Here is a 21,983-nt window from a genome sequence, read left to right on the forward strand (position 1 = left end):
TAGATGATCTCCTGGTTACAGGCAGCAGTGAAGGGGAGATTGAAGAATTTAAGAAGAAAATAATGCAAGAGTTTGAAATGAGTGATCTAGGACTTTTGTCATACTTCCTTGGAATTGAATTCAAGGACTCAAATCATGGAGTCATCATGCATCAAGCCAAATATGCTAGAAACATTCTAAAGAAGTTTAATATGAGTAAGTGTAACTCTGCAACAACACCAATTGAAGCATAAACAGTTGATGATGAAGAAGACTGTGAAGAAATGGCCAATCCTACTTATTTCAGACAAATAATAGGCTCTCTCAGATACATGTGCAACACTAGACAAGATTTGAGTTTCAGTGTTGGCTACATTAGCATATTTATGAAGGCACCAATGAGGAGACATCTCTTAGCAGCCAAAAGAATCATGAGGTACATCAAGGGTACTGTAGATTATGGAATTCTATTTCCTAAAGGAGGTGGAGAATCTGAAATAGAGTTACTTGGCTATTCAAATTCAGATTGGTGTGGCGATAAAAGTAATAGGAAAAGAACTGTTGTTTATGTGTTCTTGAGTGGAGGAGCACCAGTCTCATGGTGTTCAAAGAAAGAAGTCGTGGTAGCTTTGTCCCCTTGTGAAGTTGAGTATGTAGCAGCTTCCATGAGTGCTTGTCAAGTTGTGTGGCTTGACACTTTGATGCAGGAGCTGCAATTGAAGCAAGTTGGAGTTGTGAAACTGTTGGTGGATAATAAGTTTGTAATAGACTTAGCCAAACACCCAACAGCAAATGGGAGAAGTAAGCACATTAAGACTCGGTTTCATTTCCTTAGAGATCAAGTCAACAATGACAAATTAGTATTGGAATATTGTAAAACTGAGTTGCAGGTGGCAGATATATCCACCAAGGCATTGAAAGGAGAAAGATATAGAGACTTGAGAGAGATGCTAAATCTAGTGAACATAAATGTAATATGAATTAAAAAGGGGTGTTAGAAATGTAATTCAGATTAAGAGAATGTAGTAGTTAGTTGAAAAGGAAAAGTTAGTTAACTTATTAGATTGAGTTAGTTACCCCAACCACTTTTTGAAGTAAAAGTTGTTAAGTGTGGAAGTTGCTTGTTATATATAAGTAACTTTCATCCTTGTATTTTTGGTGTGGACAATATTGAATAATATTCATCTATTCTTCCTCATAAATCAGAGTGTGAATCATCCTGCTTGAGTGTGTGAATTTCTACAAAATTAATTGTATTTATACATGGGTGATTTTAATAGTTGTAACAAACATGAAATTTTAATAGTTATGAACTGATTCAAAAGTCAATTATGCTCATGATGATTTTGGGACTCAATGTTTAACTATAAAGTTTGTTAATAGAAGAAAAAAAATTATATAATCATCAATTTAAATTTACGATTTTTTTCATCAAATTGTCGTTGAACAGAACTAATTAATAATCAATTTGTTTTGGTTAAATATTAAAACGTAATAAAATTTATAATTAAAACATTTTTTTATTAATGTCATTATTTCTAGAAGTAGAAAGGTTGGGATTCCCCCCCCCCCCCCCCCGATTGAAGTGTTGATTTCACACAAAATAAGAGTTTTAGTTATGATATATGAACTTTTACATATCCTCAAAAAACGAATTGAAGAAAACATAAATCAAAACCTAAAGGAAGAAAAAAAAAAGTCAATTTAATAAAAAATGTGAAGAGACAATGGACGAAACAAATTATGATTAATAACAAAATCAGAAAGGAGGAAAGTAATGAAATTATATGTTTATAAAAGATGCATAGTATGTAGATACATAATGAAATTGCATTGCTGAGAAGAAAAGAAAAGATGAAATTATAATAATTTAATATAATTAAGTTATGCTCCAAAAAATGTTATATTAAATTAAAAAATAATTAATGCATGAATGTTAACCCATGTCTTTGGAGCATTGGTCAAGAAACTAAAAGAAGAAATTAGATATCTCTGCTGAATTTCTATTTTTAATTGATAATTCAGAGGTTAGCAAAAAAACATAACAGAAGGTTTTACAATTGTGAATGGCAAATTAGCTAGAGAGGTGTTTATAATTGATGGTCAACACCTAATTATATAAAAGAATAATGATGGAGATTCAGCATGGGTTTAATTTTGTGGATCATATATTTTTTTTTTTTTTATAGTTGTGGATCATGTGTTAAAACTTCATAGTAAGTCATACATGGGAGATAGAAGTGGAAAAGGGAAATAGAATAAGTTTCACTGCAGGGCTAAATTTGCTTCACCCTATGTATTCCAAATGGATGGAACAAGTTTCACATAAATACTCACACATTATATAAATTTCTTATAGTTAAAAAAATTATAGATATAGTAACTTATAGATACCCCAATATAGTAAAAATTATAAAATATTAGTGACTTACACTTAAAATTTAAAAATAATAACAAAGAAACACAAGAAAATATATAAAAAAGATAAGTTAAAGAGAATAATAATTTTAAATTTTAAATTTCAAATGAATGATTAATAAAAAGTTGACCATTTTTAATTGTAATAATTTATCATGAAAATATTTTATTTACAAATATCCATGAACTCAATTATAGAGAACAATAACACACAATAATTTATTAGCTAAATAAATGCAAATTTATTCATGAAATTAATTATTGCATGATAATGAGTAGCATTTTACTACCATTTAACAACCATTGAACAATTAATTAATTATTTCTTCAAAAAAATTATTTTTATAGAATTTAAATTTAAATTATAACAATTATTGTTGGTAAAATTAATTTTGGTAATTGTGGTTTTTCTGCCTTAATTTCTCGATTTATGAAATTTAATTTCAAAACGTAATAACTCTTACTCAAAGAGAATATATATTTAAATGATAATTATGGCTGATATATATTGATAAAAGATATATATTTATATGATAATTATGACTGATATATATATTTAAAAAATTATTGCAAGTTCATAGTATAAACATATTCTATTAAGAATAAGTAATTAAATCAACTTTTAATATTAAGAATTAATTATTTATTTTATTCATAATAATAGGAATCAATTTGATTTATACACTTAAATAAAAAAAATTAAATCACTATAGTACTCAATGAGAAATGACCTGAGGATTAAAGTTATTATCTGCATGTTATAAATATGAGTATGAATGATTTTTTTTTAACTATGGGGACAGATACTATATATAGTACCATACTCATTGATTATTGTCATCACTTGCTTTATGAAATGCATTCATTTTTAAAACTAAATGTATGATAGTAAATAACCATCGGGCACTAAGGTCTCATAACATGTTCTCCCTTTAGAAAAGTTTATTATTATTATTATTATTATTATTATTATTATTATTATTATTATTATTATTATATAATTTTTTATTATCAATCAATCACAAATTAACAAATCATTAATAATATTTGAATTCTATTTTAACCACCTTAAAAATTATTCATACCATACCATAATTTGTGATTGATTGATAATGCAAAAATTTTATACTAAAAATGCATAACAGTTAAACTCTTACTATTATGTGTAAACATTTTGTTTAAATATTTTCTTACGTAATTTTTATATTTTTATTATATCTCATAAATTAACGTGAATATGATATTATCCTAACTTTCAATCATTTAAATAAATTTACATTTTTTCCAATTAATCCATTTAATTTTATTTTCAATATTTTTTATAGGATATTAAATTAATGATCTCCATAAAAATGAACACAATAGAATAATTTATGAGTTATTTTTATAAAAATAATTTTATTATTATTTTCATTTAGGTTTTGTTATGTAGTTTTATTTATCTATGCAATTTTCTTTGACATTAAGAGGGTAATATTATCAAAATTAATTTTAGAGCTATATTGAAAACTAATCACATTCAATTATCTTCTATTATTTCTTATTAATAAATAAGTTATATATTATGCACATTTGAATTTATTTTAGATTTTTTAATAATATAAAAATTAATAAAATTGCTAATGTAATTTTGTATATAAATTAAAAAAAATGATTCCAAACTTACCCGTGCATCACACTGGTACTATCTAGTATTCATGTGTAAATAAGTTTGAATTAAATTAACATGTAAAGAAATGTTGGTAGCATTTTCTTTCTAACACTCTCTTTTATGACTAATTAAAATTTGTTAAAATTTATCAATTTTGATGAATTTCACACTTCTTATTTAATGATTCTCTTTTCTGATTTAAAAGTAAAACATATAAAAATTGATAATTTCTAATAAATTTTAGTTAATAATAGAGAAAGTAATAGAAAGAGAATGTTAAGAAATGTTTAGAAGGGAATAAGTTGATTTTCGTTTTTTGGAAATCTTAGAGTGAGAAATTTAGATTATCTTGATTTCTCATATTTAATTTGATATCTATTTTAAAATAACATTCTAAAAAATGTTTTTTGGGGAATTTTTTTAGCTAGGCTTTAAAAAAAACTCTCATGGAAAAGTTGGAAATCCAACTTTTTCAAGTTAATTTGTTTACTATAGTAAAAAAATCAAGTTAGTCTTATTCAATTATTTAATTGGTAATTAAAAAATGTGTTTATCAAAAATCATGATTTCAAGACATGAAAAAGCTTCTCTCTCAAAAGAGAGTGTCGCTAATTAACATTCATCTTGAAGGATATTAGCTTTCAAAATCATATTCCAATTTTTTCATTTTTTCATTTTTAGTTTATTGATTTTTCATTTTTATTTTCAATTTAAGCTTTTAAACTACGTATGTTGGAAAAAAAATACTCCACCAACTTAATATATTATACTACGAACTAGCATGTCATTAGGGTCAAGTGGTACTTGAATGGGATGAAGGTCTCGTGTTTGTGATTTGTAGATGAAATAAAACATAATTGGAAGAAAAAAAAAAATCTAGCGCAGATGATTAGTGTATTCTTCAAACATATATGCATCAAGAAAGTTGATATTTTACACTAGTGTCATAGTGATCAAAAAAATATATCATACTATGATGATAATAAATTTTTAATTTAATGATAAATTAGGCTTATTTAATCTTTTGTCAATAAAAATTATAGATGAGTTCTCTTAAGATATTAATTAATAATATATGAACATGAGTTTTCATGTACTATCCGTATAAATATTTGTATATTATTAACCAATTAAAATCATTCTAAATATGATTTTAAAGTAATTATTATAAAAGTTAAAAAATTTCATACCTATTAGTTTTTTATTAGATGACAAGGATAAAAAAAATAACTATATGAATACTGGTTTAAGAATATTTAAATTAGAGTCAATGAACATATTTAATAAAAATAATGTTCATCGTATTAAAAGTATAATATATTTGGTTTTAAAGTAATTGAGATTATTTAATTAATAGAATCTATTAAATATTTTTAAACCAGTATTTTAAAAGCACTTGTTAAGGATAACAATTGATAAGTTATATTTTAAATATAAGTATTTAAAAAAAGTAGTTCTTGCAAATCCTCCTAAAAAAAACAAATCCTATTGATTTGGAAGAATATATAACTTTTAAAGTAGTTTTATCTTTAAATATAACTTCTAAAGTAGCTGTTAAAAAAAATCAAATGTTATTGATTTTAAAATATCTATTTATATGTTATAAATTAGAACATATGACTTGAAGGAGATCTCACTCTTTGTTGTAACCTTCTTAATCATCTATATATTTTCATGCATTAATCGCAACTACTTATATTTTTCAATTTTTTCTCTATAATATTTTCTTCAACTTGAATTACTCCTTAAAAAATATTTAATAAGGACTAAAAATAAATTATGTATTTATTATAAGGATGAAAATATATATATATATATATATATATGAATTTACTAACATAAATCTACTAAAAATTAGAAGGTCTATTTAACACTCAATACCTTTTTTTGTTTGGACAAATATAATTCGTGTTTTATTTACACCAACATAAATTAAAGGGTAACCATATAATTTTAATTTATTTTCTATTTGACAAAAATACCATTCCTGTTTTATTATTTATTTTTCAAAATTCAGATTCCCAAAACCTTATTTTCTCTTTCGTGGTTCTCCATTGTTTAATTTGAAGCTGCTCACTCTCCTGTACACCAACACCCTTCTCCTCCTATGACCAACTCCCTCATAAATTAAAATTTCCCCTATCTGAAAAGTGCAATATGAAATTGTAGGGATAAAAAAACTGCGTCCTTCTACTGTGTAAATCTTGATGACCCTATGCCACCACAAAATCAAATCTGTGTCCAATATTAACGGTTCAGAAAACAAGACATTGAAGATGATGACAATGTTAACTATTCCGAATCCGTGTCCAATATTACACCACCCAAAATTCCTGAAACCCCTTCAATCTTGGCTTCTGATTTTTGCAACCCTTGCTGAAATTCTCCTTTGTACATGATGATCCCAATTTGGTCTATGGCACCTCCACGGCTCCACCCAACAACAATGGCTTCTCCACCGCCTGCGTCAGGGCCAAGCAGTTTGTTCTTGCATAATAATTATCATCAAACATCGACAACGATATATATATAAAACAAGAACTAACACAAAATTACAAAGATCGAATCCAAAAAAAAAAAAATTTACAAGAACCATTTTGAAAGGAAATAGTTTTATAAGGACGAAAACCAAAAAAACAGTATATTACAAAAATAAAAATATATTTAAATTTTTTTTAATAATATTGATACACCCTTTAAAAGTAAACTGTGTACCTCAGTTACAAAACAAAGAGAATGTCATAAATTATGATTTAACGTTGGCTGTTCCTTTTCAGATTTTTTATATTGCTCCAATTTTATTTGGGTTTTGTAATGCCAGGAGGGTGGGATATCTCTCGTATTGCTTTTCACACAGACATTAAGGGTTAATTTGTTTAAATTTAAAATAATTATTTTTAAAATAAGAGCTTAAAAAGAAATTTATTTAATAAGTAAATAAGATTTGTTTATTAAAATAACTAAAAAAAATTAAACTGAAACAGTTTAATCAAACACATTAAAAAAATACTTGTTTTATTAAAACAGATAATTTTTTTGACAAATAAATTTAAATAAACTGACCCTAAGTCCTCCTTAACTATCCTATTAAAAAAAATTATCCTGTTATATCCGTTCGTTATCTTGACGTATAGGTTTGAATTTTTATTTTTCTCATTTGGGCCTGGATGCACATTCTTGGATTGCATATGAAATTATGAACTGTGCCTTGACCCATTTTCACATGTGTAGACATTGGAACTGAAGCCCTATATTGCAGCTATCGGTTTTCTTTATGCACCTGCGACATTGACAACATTAAGCCTTGATCTAACGGCTTACGAACCCTGTTGCGTCCTAGCCGTTCATGACAAAGAGCACGAGGAAGCTTAATGAGGGGAACGTGAAGTGTATCGGGGTTATAGTCTTTGTTGTTGCACTTCCAACTTATATAACAAGATTATGATTTTGACTAAACTTAAATATATATTTAATGCCAATAAAGTTTAAAATCACTATTTTTAATCCTTATCAAATAAATGAATTTTTTGCTTTATTTTCTGTAAAATAGATTTTTTTATTTTCATCTTTACAAAATTTAAAAATCACTAATTTTGGTCACTAATTTTAAGATAAATAAATAATATTTATTTTTGAGATTTGAAAAGAAAAAAAAATTGAGGGGTCACGTGTTAACATTATATCACATTAGTAGATATCACTTGAGATGGTTATTTGACTTTTCACTAACACATGAAAGTGTCACATAATAGTAATAATAAAAAGTAATGTATGTTATAAAAAAGAATGATTTTCATTTTTTTATTTTAGATAGATGAAAATCTTGAAAAAATAAACTCGTTTTCACTAAAACATATATAAAGCCTTTTAATTATTACGAGAATAGTAGTTAGATGAGAGCATACACAGCTAAGGTAGGTATTATTTCTTTATTTGGGGGGGGGGGGGGTTATGAAAGAGATTTTGCTATTTAGAAATTCATGATTGTAAGCTAGTGAGTGATTGGTGAGCTTGGACTTAAATATAAGTGTACTATGTATCTCTATGATGCTTCCGTGAGTAGGTGAAAGGATTGCAAATCAGGTAGTGGGAATGTTCATGAAAGGGAGGGAAATTTATTGAACGAGAACGAGAAGAGCAGATTTCATGGGACTCACTAAACAAAGGATATCGATTAATGTTTCTTTTGTTTTTTCTTCTTTTTTTTTTTTGACAAAAGGGTGGATATCGATCAATGCTAGGGTATTTTAGAGAGGGAAAAGAATATTAAAAAAAAGGAAGTGTTTTAATAATAAGGGAGACTAAATAGTAACTGTCATATAAAACATGAACAGAAACTCGTAAACAATACTCCTTTTTATTCAGTCATTTTTAACTAACGTTTTCCTTTTATTAATAATTGCAAATATTTTTATTTATTTCTGTTTTAATTTGCAAATATTTTTATTCATTAAAATTCAATGGAAAAAACAAATATCACACGAAAGATATTCTTGCTTTTTACAATGCCTGCCACAGGCGTGAATTGACGAGATCGTGGCATTTAGGCTTTCCCTTCAAAGCAAAGTTATATGGCTGGTATACGAGTGTATTTTTTCCATTCCCTCATTCCCATTTGAGTAAGTGGAGAATCCTGTATACCAGCCAAATGTATCCATCCAAAAAAGGAAAATAACGTACTTACAAAATCAGGCATTCACACTTCTGAATGCAAGTCAATGTAGACTATAAAGCGACTATTGAAACACGGGATCAAGTAAACAGTTCAAATCACTTCATTAAAAGCAAACACAGGAAAACACAGGATTATGGACATACAACCAATTAGCAGATGGTCCTTTTTGGTCAAAAGACATCAAGAAACCTAAAACACCAATTCCCAAAACCCAGAATACAAGGTCAAATAATATAATAACACATCCCCACTAAAAATTAATTAAAACAAAACAAGACAGTATGAAGATAAGTTAGACCCTAATAAATTATACCAAGGCAATGCTGCTCTCGCCACCGGGTGGCTTCCGTACACCACCTAGGTAGTCTCTAGCTTCTACCTTCCCATCAGCAAAGATGTTACTGCCACTCATCTCTCGTAGTTTGGCCCCGCTCAATGATTTCTCAGCAGATGAAGGCGGTGCATCCCCTTTGAATATGTCATTCCCTGAAAGTTCTGCAAATTTCTTGTCATAGATCTTCTTTGCTGTCTTCCCAGCAGAGTTGGTATCGCCTTGATCTCCGTCAGCCTGTAAAAACCAAGATCACAACACAAGCCACTTATTTAAAATGCACAAAGATTGATAAATGTTACACAAATCATCACCATATGCATTATGCATGAAGAACTTCAGCTTTATAATTCCCCTGCACAATATGATTTATACTCTCATGTTAAGATTTCCAAATTATGTCCACAATATGATATATTCATTCTTTAATGCAATAATTTAAGTTTTCCTCCTTGGTAAAATCATTGCACTGGTGGTGACATGTTTGTCCAGACAAAGTCCTACATGTTTTTTTGCCTTTCACAATGAGTGTCCCCCACTGAGCATAGTACCTAATTTGCTCTGGGATACTGAAGGCAAACGGTAGACTCCCGCAACTAGATTTGCTTCATCCGCAAGAGGAGGTGGGGATGGAACCCCGTCTCTTGCTTAAGGGGTAAGAGCCCTTACCACTCACGCCAACTTAAGTTGGCAAACAAAATCCTATATGCACTCTGTTTGCCCATAGATGTTATTGAAGTATCCAAATTCTAAATGTACGGGGGAGAGATCAAAATATGAAAAGTATTCACCCAAATAATTCAGGTTAGCAACTAATAGTGGTGCATACAATGTCTATGCTCCCTTTCAACTCCAGTATGCGAGGAGTTATTGGCCTGGGTTTGATTTCTGGTGGTGGAGCAAATATGTCATGACCACTAAGCTCCTTGCACTTCGCATCAGAGAGTTGCTTTTTCAATATAGAGTCTTCACTTTCCAAAGTTCCACTTAGCTCACGCTGCTTGGCCACCTCAGGCAAAGTAGTGGGCTTTTTTGGAGAAACACTCTCCTCCTCGCCAAAGGAGATATGGCTGATTCCAGAAATCGCTTGCTTCAATTCAACAGTGAACAACAAAAATCAAATTTAGCTGAAATCCACTGCAAATCTATGATCAATACAATAGGTAAAAGCATCTTTGTTCTTATATAAATACCTGATACATACGCACTCCAGTCTTATTTGGGTTGTCACTGCCAGCTTCTGAGGCGTCATCTTCTCCATTGGCTACAAATATTCCACTACCAGTTATCTCCTTCATCTTATAATCCGAACAAGGCTTTCTGGAAATTACACAACTACATAATTTCAGATGCCATAGAATATATAGACAGAGCAAAAATGATCTAGTATTCATAATATGATTCAAGAGTTGAGCTTGAATTCATTTCACTCAAGTCTAGAATCACATAATAAAGTAGGAACAAGAAACTAAAAAATACGTATAAGAAAAGGAAACCAATGTTTTCTCTTTAATATCTTTCTTTACAAGCTCCAAGATTGGGAGACAGGGAAAGGGAGGCAAAGGATAGATGATTTAATGGTGTTTCTCCATTCTGAGACAATAGATAGTTGGGACTTGCAGTGAATGTGATATGACTCATTTCCACAAAAAGGTGATGTTGATAGCTCAAAGAGAAATTGTAGTATGCATGCACAGAATAAGAATGAGTGCTAAAGTTGTCGGTTTTGCAGGGAAAAGAAGGAGAACGAAGATATTCTGAATTTAATTTCACATCACTATTTTTAACCAGCCTGATGTTGTAAATGTGACTTCCCTACTCTAGTGGCAAGAACGATGTGTATCCAAAGCTCAACCAAAATATCTCAATTCACCACTTTATTTTCTAAAACGAAGAAAGGTTTAATTAATAGATCCGATTATCCAAATCCAACAAACTCTGCCAATCTCGTTCGACCCTTTTCAAACATTTACTTATATTAAGGGGCTGAATAAATAAGATAAGCACGATAATGTGCTCAAATTGCCAGTGAAAGACTGTGACCAGAAAATATAATCAGAATACTGATTACAGATCAATGGCACAAACAACCAGAGCAAAAAAATAAAAATAAAAAAATTGTGCCAGATATTTTGGGGCAGAAAAGGGAACAAGCTTCTTTTCAAATTTCAAAGGCTAAATGTTTCAAAGTTTGAATAACGAAAACATCATAAAAAGTTGAATTTAGAGGAAACAACGAGAGAGAATAGAGTAGATCTCACCTTTTATTTAAGCTCTCGACCTCTTCATCGGTGACCTGACCACCAAACACCACCTTCCTGATCCCATCCGACGGCTGAAATTCCACAATATCAGCCAAAAAAAAAAAAAAAAAAACAAACCACAGATAAATGAAAAATAAAAATTACCCAAAGAAGAAACAAAAGAAAAACAGAAACAGAGGACTGTACCTGGTGAGAACGAACGGCGGAGGAAGGAGGAGCTGGGGAATCAGAAATGGGAGTTTCAGGCCACGTAAGCAGATCTGCAGTTGAAGTGTGTGGCTTCCTCACCGGATTGCTTCTCTCCATGTCCTTCAGCTACACAACACAATACCCTGCTCAACCAATTAACACTTATTAGCTATTTCTCATTCCTCTTCATTCTTCACTTTCGCCTCGTCCCTCTTTCAATTAAAAACAAAAAAAAAAATGGAAAGGGGGGGGGACCGTGCCTGTTCCTGGGTGCGCGAGGTCGTTATGTTAATCTTGAGCGCAGAAATGACGACGATGACCTCCCTGATCTCCCAAGATTCTTTTTGATTGCTCAATGGTAGAGAGAACAACACATGAGAAAGTTAATTTTATTTATTTATATATATAAGGACAAGAAAAAAAAAATGTAATAATGGGGTTTAGCAGTAGAAGAAGAGAGAGTGGAGTGTAGAGTAGTACAAAGTAGAAGCTACTCTTCTTCTGTTTCAAAACAAAGCAAACGCCAACCACGCACACGCACCACGTCTTTCTTGTAAGTATAACCCTTCCCGTTATCTTTCTTTCTTTTTAATTACTATTCTCTCTCTCTCTCTCTCTCTATATATATTTTGAATCTCAAACCGCCTTTGAGTATTTGTATTTTTGTAATTAGGGACGGTAAAGCATGTGCCCCCGATGTACCGCCACATGTCGGTTGTTACAAGGGAGCACATCGAAATTACTTCTTTGGCCCCCTCAACCCAAAGCCCAATGTTGTCCCGTTTTTTTCCCTTCTTACTCGAACCCACCCCCTTTGTGATGATGATGATGATGAACTCGATTGATTTTCTTTAACTTTTTTTCTTTCTTCAACTAACTTTAGTCAAAGATTAGCCACATAAGCCAACTGCTACCCAAAATTTTATTTTATGATCAAATTCATTCATTAAAATTATGGTATGGGATAAAATAAATATTTTGATTTTATGTTTGATTTGAAAAAGATTAGGAATACACAAATCAAACAAATGAGAATAAAATAAAATCTCTATTTTTTTAAATTAGAAATTTATGGAACAACAAATACAAAGTATTAAAATCCTTATTTATATCACATTAATAACCAAAAAAGTAATAACTAACCAACCCAATTATTTTTTAAAAAAATACCATATTTTTTTATTCTAATTTTTCTCTTTTTTTATTTAGGTAAACTCATTAAATTTGATGTCAATTGTATTAAGATAATTAATATCATGTATTTTAGTAAATTTTATATTATTTTACTTGTGTTATCTATCATTCTTCACATTATGTACAAGATAAAATAATTATCTTTTAACTTATATTTTTATCTTATTTTTGTTCGATCTAGTATCACAATTTTAATGAATTAAACGCAACCTTAGTTGATGTAAAAGGAAAATCATGTTTACATTTGTAGATTTTTATTTATCAAGAAATTATTATATTTCATACACATGATTTTATTTTCTATATAAAAGTTGGAAGTGGAATTTACTTATTTGTATACTGGATATTAATTTTATTTGTAAAAAACTGTAGCTACCTTTTCCGGGAACATTAACTGTGAATTGAAATTTAAGAAGGAATATGTGTGAATGGTATTCCTCTTTGGCACGAAACAAAAATGTGGATGCTCTTAGGCTTGTGGGCAAATGGCAACTGTGCTACTAAACTAGTGGGTTCTACAAACAAGCAATACACATTCCATGGGATCAGATATCTTGTGATGTTCATGTGCAAAAAGTCAAGCCCAGCCAACTAATACGTGGCTTAGGAATGGAGAGGGGATCCATTCAATCAAGTGACCTTTTTCCAGAATTGTGAGATTGAGCTTCAATTCTCTTTATTATGTTTCAGTGAATCAAAAACCATTCGTGGGACACAAGCAAAAAACACGAAAAGGCTTCACGTGTGGCAAATGGTCATCCCTCATCAACGTTGTGATTCATAATTATCGACTTGGTGCTCTCAAAGATGAAAATCCCCTCCTCACATGCTCCTACAAGCTTTGATTTTTCAGCTTTTCTTTTTCTTGTTTAGAAAAAAAATTACAGTCGATACTAAAATAAATAATATTGGGATCATACCGAACCGAAGAAGGGAAGCGTAACCACTAGCGGAGAGGGCATTTTCGTCTCTCAATGTAATATAGGTGATTGTGGGAATGCAACGGTATCCAGTCTAACGATAAAGTTGTCCGTTAGATAGCAAACTCCTCCAACCGGCTGTTTGTAGCACTTATTTCCGGAATATTTAAAATTTTAAAATTCTTTTGCAACTCAGTTACAAAAATGTCCTTCCGTGCGGAACTGTTGATAATATAGACGGGTTATTTTAGTATAATCACATGAGTTTATAAATTTAAATTAGGTAAATATAAAATATGCAGAAAAAAAAAATTAGATATCCTCAAATATGTGGATCAACTCCCATGTAATTGTTCTATCTATATTTTTTGTCTTTCAATATATAGGAAAACAATTTTAGCTCATATAAATATTTAACTCATTTTAAGTCTTTATATTTTTTTCCTGGGTTTTCTTTTTATGAGTCGTTTAGAGCTATTATATAAAAATAAAAATAAAAATAATTTTTATTTTAATGAAATAGTCATGTGGTTCATTTTTAATCCCTTTTTCTTCTCACTTCACAATAAATAATGTGTAAAATAATTAAATATTTGAAAACAAATAAAGACATAATTAATAAAAGAGTAATTAATGTGATGTTCCACGTTATAAATGAGAGATATTCTTGGGTGAACATGAACTAACACTTCACCCTTACACACAACCACTAGAAATTTGACAAGTAAAAAGGTATAAAAAATATCATTTATTAGAATCAATCTAATTTCTTTTAATAAAAAAATGATAAGTTACTTCCTATAATAACAATTTGATCATATGGAGATATATTAAATATTTACATAACAAAAACAATTCAAATTTTTTTTGTTATCTTTCGTTTATAACTAACTAAAGGAAATTTTTATAAATATATTCTATATGTATTTTTTAATAATAATAATAATAATCTGTATTTTAAATAATTTATATTTTTTAAGTAAAACTGAAGGAATCCAACCCATCGTGCTGAAGTTGATCCACATGTTTGATGATTTAGTTTTTTAATTGTTTCATAGTGGAGTTTCTTTGCAATCTCAATGGCTATGATCATTCAATGATTTATGCATAAGAAAACTTTAAATGCCCAAACTCAAAGAGAAGCACCCCAAAAAATCTCCAAAATGATTTCTAAAAGCCCCTCCAAAACCTATTACCCCTAGGCATCCCCTAGTTGAACTGTCAAAGTTGCACTTGACCCAATTAGTTTTGGAAGGATGCCAAATGCCTTCCTTAATATTTCAAACCCATTAGGGCTTATCTAGTAGCAAGAGGTTGAGGTATATGCATGAAATTTTAAGTTTAATCTCCATTGCCACCATGGTATAAAAAATCTGTCACTTTTTCTCTTTTTTTTTCTTCCACTTCATACATCCCCCAAAATAAGTGTACATTCATCAGGGTTGATCATGAAGAAACAATTGTTATTTTTGATGTACCATAGCCATATTGTCACATTGTTTTCAAACAAACGACATATATTTTCAATAAGGGTATTGGTTTTTAGACTTTTAGTTCATTTTTTTAAGGAGGGAACTACATACATACATACATACATACATATATATATATATATACATACATACATATATATATATATATATATATATCAAGTTTGAGGTTTTTGGATTTAGGTTAGTAAAATTTTAGGGTCAAAGAAAGAGTGGACCATAAACCACATGTAAGAAAATATGAGTATGAGTATATATATGACATTATGTCCCACACTTTAGTGCTAACCTAACTTGAAGCACATCCAACTAACAAAATCGAATAATGATTTCTTAAAGAAGCCATAAGGTCAATCTTCTACTAGGTTTTTATGACTTTTCTACCTCTGTTATAATAATATTTAAAATTATCATTTGTACTTACCAAAATCCGGAGTTGGCACATGTTAGGGAGGACATGGCTAAGGTGGGCTCCCAAACATCACACGTCAACTTTGAGAGTTGCCTTTGTTAAGAGGATAAGAGGGGGGACCTACAAAATAAAAGACTATAATGCTCAAGTAAGTATATAGGTTAGGAGAATAAGCAAGAATGTATAAGAAGGTAGGCAAGCAGGTGTGCATAGTGTTCTCGGGATGTGTTGAGGGTTTGATGGAATCTGGTATTTATAGGAGTGGAAAGGAGCTGCGGGTCCTTGTTTGTAGGGGTTGTTATAGCTTTTGCAGATAATTATCGGCTTGTAGATAATAGCCGGTAGCTTATAGATAAAGTTAAAGATAATATATAGCTTAGAGATAAAAAGCTAGTAGATAATTTAGTACTTACAGATAATGTGTAGCTTGTAGATAATTGAATACCTGCCAATAGATAAAGTGGTTATGATATATTCAAATAATTAAGACATTAGAGATATCCTATCTATTGGGAAGCCCGACTGCTAAGGGTCTGACATCCGTGCTCCTATGCCAGAGCTGACATGGAGGGTGGACATGTGTCTCGAAGTGCCATGTAGAATGTCACGTGTATTTTGTGGACCCTAAACAGTACATAAGGCTTGTGAGTGAAAGAGGTTGTATAATGTTGAAGATTGTCTGATGTCTCGGGTAGTAGCCTTGACAAGTAGGAGGGTGACGAGTTTGTCGAGCCCCCAAAGGACAAGTGTTGTCCGATTGATAACTGCTAATTATGAGTATATTTTGGGGTTAAATTATTTAAGAATTTGTAATTTTTCTCTCCTAATTTTTACTTTTTGAGTAAATAATTGCTAAATTAACATCATTTAAGTTGACAACCATGTCACCAACGTAGACCTTAACGTTTCGTCAAATTTGCTGCTTGAAAATCCGGTACATCAATCTCTGATATGTAGCGCTTGCATTTTTTAGGCCGAAGGGCATCACCATGTAGTAAAAGTTGACATCTTTAGTGGTAAATGTCATTTTCTCCTCGTCTGGAGTGTGCGTTTTGATCTGGTTGTACCCGGAGTAAGCGTCTAGGAAGCTTAGCACTTGGAACCCTAATGCTTCGTCGACTAACCTATCAATGTTGGGCAGAAGGTATGCATCTTTGGGGCACGCCTTGTTTAGATCAGTATAGTCAGTGCACATTCATCATTTGTCGTTGGCCATTTTGACCATGACAATGTCGACAAGCCAGGTAGACTATCTGACTTCTCTAATGAAGTTGACATTGAGGAGTTTGTCCACTTCTTCTCTGACTGCTTTGCATCGTTTTTCTCCCATCTTTCTTTTCTTTTGTGATACCGATTTTTCCTAGGGACAGATGGTGAGCTTGTGGCAGATAATGTTGGGGTGGATTCCCGGCATGTTAGATGGCTACTAAGTGAACATGTATGTGTTCCTATGTAGAACATCAGCGATGCGCCTGCGCTCAGGGCTGGTGAGGTCCCTATTGAGCTGCGTACATTGCCCAGGTTTGGGTTCGAGCTGCAGCTTGATGAGCTCTTCGATGGGCTTTGGGCCTCTGTTAGAAGTGTTGTCGCACAGATCTATATCAAATTTTTCGTTAATGCTTGCTTGGTAGACGTTCAGGGCTCAGATTGGAGGCCTTTTGTCCACGCTCATGACTTGAGTACCTTCAGCTGGTGTATGATGAGGCTTGGCAGGCTCCTTGGTGGGAGGATAAGGTGCCACCTTTAGGCTTTCTGCGTAGCACTATCCTGCTTGCTTTTGATCTGCCTTGATAGCCACAATCTCCCTCGTCAGGGTGGGGAACCTCATCTTTAGATGCAACGTGGAGACGATGGCTCTAAGCTCGTTAAGTGTCTTCTTGGAAATCAAAGCAAGATACAATGTATTTGCATCAACTAGTAAATATAGTTGGCCTTGACCGAAAATGGTCATTAGGTCCACGTAGCCTCTGGTCTTTACTCCTCCTACGAAGCCAAGTAGTGGATCGACATGAGGTTGGACCATGTCAAGCGAGACTTTGAGCCTCTAGAAAGTTTTCCAATATAGGATGTCAGTGGAGCTACCCTGGTTGATGAGTACCTTGGATATCATGAAGTTTGCAATGATGATGGAGACAACCATGGGGTCATCTTGGTTGATGGGGTTAATACCCTTGAAGTCTCTATATGTGAAAGTGATAGGAGGGAGACTTCGTTGTGATGGTGGGTCGAAAAAGTTGATGTTGATGTTCCAAATGGCGTGAAGATGGCGTTTACGAGACTGGTTGGACTATCTTCCATAGGAAAATCCACCTGCAATGGTGTTGATTACACCTATGATTTGTTGGACGGGTTCGTGTTCTTGTGGAGGTTGTCGTTTGCACCTTTGTTGCTGGTGTCTCTGTTTGCCTCGATCTTTTGTTCTTTCTATTCTTCTGTCTGCATCGTGATTCCTATGTTGCTCCTCTTGGTGTCCTCCAGGTCTTGCTCCTTCTTGGTGGTTGTCTGGCCTCTTAACAAACTGGGTTAAGTACCCAACATGTATAAGTTCTTTTATCTTGTCCTTCAGTGCCTAGCAGTCCTTTGTGTTATGACCGATACCGCGATGGTACCTGCAATATATGGTCGCGTCTAACCCCAGTCTGGGAGGTTCCATTAGAGGTAGCCTGATGGGTACCTCTAAGTTGAAAGCTTCCTCAAGGATCATAGTGCGGTTGGCCATCAAGGGTGTGTAATGCTCATATTTGGGCCTTTTGGGAAAGGCTGACACTTGTCTGGCTTGTGTCTCTTGTTCGACTTGTGTGAGTCATTCTTGGTGTTTTATTCTCGCTTGTCATGCTTTTGTCCTAAATCTGGACATTTCTTCTATCTGAATGTAGTCCTTGGCTTTTTCGTGTAACTCGTCCATGCTACCAGGGTTTTTTTGCACAAATTGTTCGCAAACTTGCTGGGCCGTAGAGCAAGGAGCATGGAATGCGGTTAAGATTTCAAATCTTGACGACTATATGCCCAAATCAATCAATGAATTTTCTGAGAGACTTGTCGTCTACTTGTCGTAGACTTGCCAAGGCATCAAAAGTCATGCGATAAGACCAATTGGTTGCATATTGCACACTGAAGTGTTCGACGAGGGCGTCGAAGCTATCTATGGATCTTGGTGGGAGTCCACCGTACCAGGTCAATACTGCCCCCTTGAGGGACGTTGGGAAGACACGACATAGGATCGCATCGTCATTGGTCTATAGATTTGCCTGAGTCAATGTGTGAGCAGAGTGCTCATCCCCTAGGGACGTCTGACATGAGCCTCCAAGTGACCATGGTCAGCGTTTAGCTTTCTCAACTCCTCCCCATGGCTTTGCTCCATCTCCACAATGTGGTTTTGGAGTTGCTAAAGAGTATTTGTATCTGTCATGGCTGCTGGTGGAAGGTTAGAGCCTTCGAAAGGGGTCTCGCGTCTGAGGCCTGATTGAGTGCTAACCATGGATGAAAGAAAGAGATGACAAGAGACCGCAGGGTATGTTTTACCGCAGCCCATGGTGGGCGTCAGATATACTTACCAAAATCTGGAGTTGGCACACGTCAGGGTGGACGTGACTAAGGTGGGCTCCTGGACTTCACACGTCGGCTTTGAGAGTTATTTTTGTTAAGAGGACAAGAGGGGAGACATGCAAAACAAAGTACTCCAATGTTGAAGTAAGTATATGAGTTAGGAGAATAAATAAGAATGTACACAAGCAGGTGTGCGTAGTGTGCTTGAGATGTGTTAAGGGTTCGACGGAACCTGATATTTATAGGAGTGAAGTGGAGGTGCGGGTCCTTGTTTGTAGGGGTTGTTATAACCTTTGCAGATAATTATCGGCTTATAGATAATAGTCGGTAATTTATAGATAAAGTAAGCGATAATATATAGCTTAGGGATAAAAGCTAGTAGATAATTTAGTACTTACAAATAATGTGTAACTTGTAAATAATTGAATATCTGCTAAGAGATAAAGTGGTTATGGTATATTCAAATAATTAAGAGGTTAGAGATAACCTATCTATTGGGGAGTCCGACTGTTAAGGGCCGAACGTCTATACTTCTATGACAGGGCTGGCATAGAACGTAGACAGGTGTCTCGTAATGCAATGTAAGATGACACGTATATTTTGTGGACGTCAGATATACTTACCAAAATCTGGAGTTGGCACACGTCAGGGTGGACGTGACTAAGGTGGGCTCCTGGACTTCACACGTCGGCTTTGAGAGTTATTTTTGTTAAGAGGACAAGAGGGGAGACATGCAAAACAAAGTACTCCAATGTTGAAGTAAGTATATGAGTTAGGAGAATAAATAAGAATGTACACAAGCAGGTGTGCGTAGTGTGCTTGAGATGTGTTAAGGGTTCGACGGAACCTGATATTTATAGGAGTGAAGTGGAGGTGCGGGTCCTTGTTTGTAGGGGTTGTTATAACCTTTGCAGATAATTATCGGCTTATAGATAATAGTCGGTAATTTATAGATAAAGTAAGCGATAATATATAGCTTAGGGATAAAAGCTAGTAGATAATTTAGTACTTACAAATAATGTGTAACTTGTAAATAATTGAATATCTGCTAAGAGATAAAGTGGTTATGGTATATTCAAATAATTAAGAGGTTAGAGATAACCTATCTATTGGGGAGTCCGACTGTTAAGGGCCGAACGTCTATACTTCTATGACAGGGCTGGCATAGAACGTAGACAGGTGTCTCGTAATGCAATGTAAGATGACACGTATATTTTGTGGACCCTGAAGAATACATTATTCATGTATCATGACAATCTTTAGATAACAAAAAACATAATAATTGGATGGTTTTGTATTGTAGGGAGAAGTCCAAGTATTAGTGCATGTTTAATTAGAAAAACGTATTATGAGTCTATGATAATTAATTAGCATCAATTTCATCTTATCTTTGCTTCCATTTATCTTCTATAAAGGCTTGCCAGCTGGTGACCTTTCATCCTAATTAACTGAAGAACTCACTAAAAAATCTGCATCAAGGTCGATCTGGTAGTGACACCAGAAAAGCTTGATGGCTGCAAAATTTTAAAACTCAGTTGTGAAAATGGCACGTCATATTTGAGAAGAAACTTACAACAAGTAAAGGATAAACGAGTCAAGCATTTATGGATCACTTAGCTAGTAAGCTTTATTGAGTTTAGTATATATTTTGGATTTTACCATTGATAATTTCCATTAGGCAATAGAGCAATGTGTATTACATTTTATTTGATTTTGGAATAATACAACCGTCTGAACCTATGATGATCCTGGCTTTGACAAAACATAATTAGGAAGAGAGTAACTGATTTCAAAAGAAAAATGAACACGACTTCTTGAGGAATGGACTCCTAAGCATGAGCGTGATTTCTAAAAATCACAAGTTATTATTATGTAATACATGTTTAATATAGTTAGTTAGATATTCACGAAATACGGGTGACCTATTTGGCAATTAATATTATCTATATGCTTTGGCCGTGGTCGAGACACATTAATTAATCTAGTTAAAAGTCTTTGAAATAATTTGTTCTTAGTCTGTAAGAATGACAAGGAGACAAATTGGGATTGAATTTAAGAAAAGCTAGGATTAAAAATTAAAACTAAAACTCAATCTCCTTCTCGTTCAGGTTGTGAATATATATACAAAATGTGATCAAATTATCTTTCATTCTCACTCATTATTTTCTTTTAATCTAATAATCAAATTAAAGATGAATTATTTATTAAAATCATTAGATTAAAGGAAAATGAATTATAAAGACAGAGAGTAACTATATTAAACTTACTCTTAAAATAACTACATGATCTCTTCTCTCTGCATTAATTTCAAAAATAAAATACTTAATTAAGAGTTAAATTAAATTTTTTTAATTGTTATACTAATTAATTTATAATTTAATTTTCATATATATATACGACAGAGCGGGTTCAAGAGTAGCCACCGTTTACATTCCCAAACCAAATCCTAGTTTTTTTAAGTGAAAAAAACTCAAACCTGAATGTAAACTCATTTTCCTCATCAAAGTTGGATTTGGTCAGGTCAAAGAGAAGCCCATAAATTTAATTTAGTTTCCATACCTATTGATATGAGATGCTTCAAATAATTTAGACCCATTATAACTGTCCACAAAAGTAGCTAATGTACCCTCTCATAAGATTTGGCATCATTTTTCTATTTCCTATCACATTATGTGACCTGAAAAACAACATGATCTACCCATAGATCAAGGGCTTACATAATTAAGGACTCTTGGTATTTTATGTCGAGATGAAGATATATATTCACAATTATCCTTATACATTTTTAACATCCCACACCTAAATAAATATCATAAATCTCCTCAAGGTAACTTCTTTATTCTAATACATTGTTACATTACTTAACCCATTACTGGCTTCAATGTCGAATTTTTACAAGTATCACACCCCTTTG

The 21,983-nt window shown here is 32.4% G+C and overlaps 2 protein-coding genes across 3 annotated transcripts; one reads left to right on the plus strand and one right to left on the minus strand.

The window, feature by feature from the left end:
* Nucleotides 1–263: 263 nt before the first annotated feature.
* On the plus strand, nt 264–959 carry LOC121174712 (secreted RxLR effector protein 161-like). Its single transcript, XM_041014625.1, has one exon. It carries the CDS (start codon nt 264–266, stop codon nt 957–959), a length of 696 nt encoding a protein of 231 aa, XP_040870559.1.
* A 7,841-nt stretch (nt 960–8,800) lies between these two features.
* On the minus strand, nt 8,801–12,138 carry LOC100818758 (uncharacterized). 2 transcript variants are annotated; one of them, XM_006577801.4, is made up of 7 exons: nt 11,988–12,138; nt 11,768–11,847; nt 11,505–11,650; nt 11,316–11,389; nt 10,248–10,374; nt 9,884–10,144; nt 8,801–9,291 (listed from the first exon to the last, which is right to left on the minus strand). In XM_006577801.4, the coding sequence occupies exons 3-7, from the start codon at nt 11,622–11,624 to the stop codon at nt 9,031–9,033; spliced, it is 843 nt and encodes a 280-aa protein (XP_006577864.1). In that variant the 5' UTR covers nt 11,625–11,650; nt 11,768–11,847; nt 11,988–12,138; the 3' UTR covers nt 8,801–9,030.
* Nucleotides 12,139–21,983: the final 9,845 nt, after the last annotated feature.

The sequence above is a fragment of the Glycine max genome, chromosome 4, assembly GCF_000004515.6.
Source record: "Glycine max cultivar Williams 82 chromosome 4, Glycine_max_v4.0, whole genome shotgun sequence".
NCBI lineage: Eukaryota > Viridiplantae > Streptophyta > Magnoliopsida > Fabales > Fabaceae > Glycine > Glycine max.